The 2,701-nt window shown below is 38.4% G+C and overlaps 1 protein-coding gene across 1 annotated transcript in view; it reads left to right on the top strand.

The window, feature by feature from the left end:
• The window catches only part of adgrl4 (adhesion G protein-coupled receptor L4), a 15,971-nt gene extending 15,164 nt beyond the window's left edge, over nt 1-807 (top strand). The window contains exon 16 of the mRNA XM_032526412.1: nt 367-807. Coding sequence (XP_032382303.1) covers nt 367-429 — 63 coding nt within the window. The 3' untranslated portion in view covers nt 430-807. The remainder of the gene's footprint in view (nt 1-366) is intronic.
• The last annotated feature ends 1,894 nt before the right edge of the window (nt 808-2,701 follow it).

Below are 2,701 nucleotides of genomic sequence, written 5' to 3'. Positions count from 1 at the left end.
GAAGTCTGTGTTTGGCCCTAATCTTCCATAATTTTTAGCATCAAAATGTACTTAGTAATGTTATGTAATGTAATGATAGTAAAATAATAATAGTACTGGCCCCAATCTGAGCATTTTATTATGTATACACTGTATATTTCTTGGAATAATATTACTGATTCATTGAAGCTGCTGAACTTGTAAGCAGCATTTTAAGGTTGCCAAGGTAGAGCTGAATTTTGAAAGTTGTTGGTTAGTTTACTCTGTAACAATGTTTATTTTATACCTCAGAATTGTATTTAATTATATATTCTATTATACTATATTATATTATATTATATTATATGTTTTGATTTAAATCCTGCCTTCTTAAATGTGTCATTCCAGATTCAAGAGGAGTACTACAGGCTTTTCAAAAATGTGCCGTGTTGTTTTGAATGTCTGAGATGAATTAATGCGACCCAAGCGTGATCACTTGAATTGTACAATAATAGTCCACAGTACATCTTTGCAATATCCTGTGACTCATGCTTTCAGTTTTTAAAAACAGTGTGAGAGGACTTGTTCTGTACAGATGTCTTATAAATGACAACACGCAGCACATACTACCACAAATATCCATCTTTTTTGTTTCTTTAATGTACAATGGACACAAACACATTCTTCTGAGAGTAATGCAGGAATAAAAATATTTTGTGTATTTTCAGTGTAATTTAACACATTTGCAGTTATCAGTGTTACACTCCAAATGATCTATGCAGTCTGTTGTCTTTGTTTCTCTCGTGTTTGATATTGATTTGTAAATTATTAAAAATGAATGTGGCAAACCAACACATGCTGCTGCTCACTTCTTTTATGTGAGCATGTCTTTTTATGTATGTTTAATACATTCTTCACCCTCCCTTTTATAAACATCACACAACTTAAGTGTACAATATATTAAATATAAATTGTTGCGAGGACCGTTTCCCTCTTCCATGATAACAGTAAGGTAGGCCAATGGCTCCATCTACTGGACATAAGGACAAACCTTCCACTGGAAGCCCTAACGTTTTATACAAACTTATAGTTGGCAACACTGTCCGAATATTATATCTGTCTGTATGATCAGACAAACACTCCTCTTTGTGTATTTCTTTTATGTTTATAGCATGTTGGTCCATATGAGCTGGGTTGTAGCCTTGTGATACCGGGCTGTACATAAAGACATTAATATTTGCTTTTTAAGTGTTCTTGCCTCATTGTCACAACAATTCTTTCTCAGCTGTCTCCTGGGCTGCAATATATTAGAAGGACTTTAAGAAGCTGAGTGTTGGACAATATACAGTAAATTTGCTTATATTGTGAGTTTATATTCATGAATTGTCTAAAACCCAAATAATAAAGGCCATACAAAGCAGGCTAAAGATGTTGGGCTATTTTGCTTCCATAACATGTCTTCTTTACGACTACTGGAAAGAAAAAATACACATGTTGGTGTTTTATTCAATGTTCAGATTTCTTTTCTGGAAATTTATGGAAATTTGCAAAACACAAACATAAAATTTCAGAAAACCTCTTATCCAAAAATAACTGTCTTATTAAGGCAAGTAATCAATTAGGAAAGTTTCATGGAGATATACTGTATATTAGTTTAAATATTTTCAGGGTGATTATTAGTTCAAACATTTACCTTATTCACCTATACTGTTTTACCAAGCAAAACTACAGTAGGCCTAAAGCCAAGGGCGTAACTTTGGGTTCAACATTGAGGGGGGTTGAGATCTCTAAACCTGTCTGGTTTTTGGCATGATGGCGCCGGCGTGGCTGGTTCGCCGTTGGCTCTCCTGACTGTTACGAGTTTATACATGTTTTTATTGAGGATCATCAAGACCACTGACTCTCTGCGGACGTATGATCGTAACAGAGTCTTACATATCAAAGTTTTGCTGGATTCATGTGCTGAATATAAACAATAATGGATCTTCAAAGTCGCGTCCTCTTACCTGGCCGACATACCAGAGCACCTGCTCCGCCTGAAGGCCCTGCTTCCTGGAAACGCCGGCGCAGAGGAGTGCGCAGCGGCAGGCTAGTCAGGCTGAAATCTGGCTAGCACTCTTCCTGATTTGGCGTTGTCCCATGCAGGTATCCTCAAGAATATGACGCTTGTTTTTACCGGCTGATATCTCGGCGATCTTTGCTCTGCTGGCAGCTTTTGGTCCCTGTTGTCGGTCAACTGGATGAGTGTCTTGCTGTGCGCCATTGCCGACCTCGGCTACGTGGAGTGAACCCAGGCCATCTCCAGCCGTTAAGACGGGTAGCTTCGGCAGCAACCTCGTCCAGGCTTCAACTAGGTGTGCGCTTGTGAATGCAGATCCGGATGAATAAGTCGTTTATTCTGAAGGACTTCTTCGATGCGCATTCATTGGATTTTATCTTTATTACGGAAACATGGATTAATCTGGGTGAGTCCACTGCCTTTTCGGAACTGTTACTCCCGAGTGTACTTTTATCAACACACCGCGTACGACTGGACGTGGAGGAGGTATTGCCACAATTTAAGAGTCGCTTACATTGTAAGCCATTGTCGATGGCTTTACCTCATTTGAGCTAAGTTTGCTTGAAATGGGTGCGCGTAATCCTGTTCTATGCGCAGTGATTACCGGCCGCCAAAGCATAATCATGACTTTATTAAAGACTTTCTGATTTATTGCGGTTGTAAGGACAAATTATGATAAGATTT

This window comes from Etheostoma spectabile, chromosome 9 (genome assembly GCF_008692095.1).
Source record: "Etheostoma spectabile isolate EspeVRDwgs_2016 chromosome 9, UIUC_Espe_1.0, whole genome shotgun sequence".
NCBI classification, from domain to species: Eukaryota; Metazoa; Chordata; class Actinopteri; order Perciformes; family Percidae; genus Etheostoma; species Etheostoma spectabile.
Note: the sequence above shows the minus strand (reverse complement) of the source record. Positions and strands in the feature narration are given on the sequence as shown.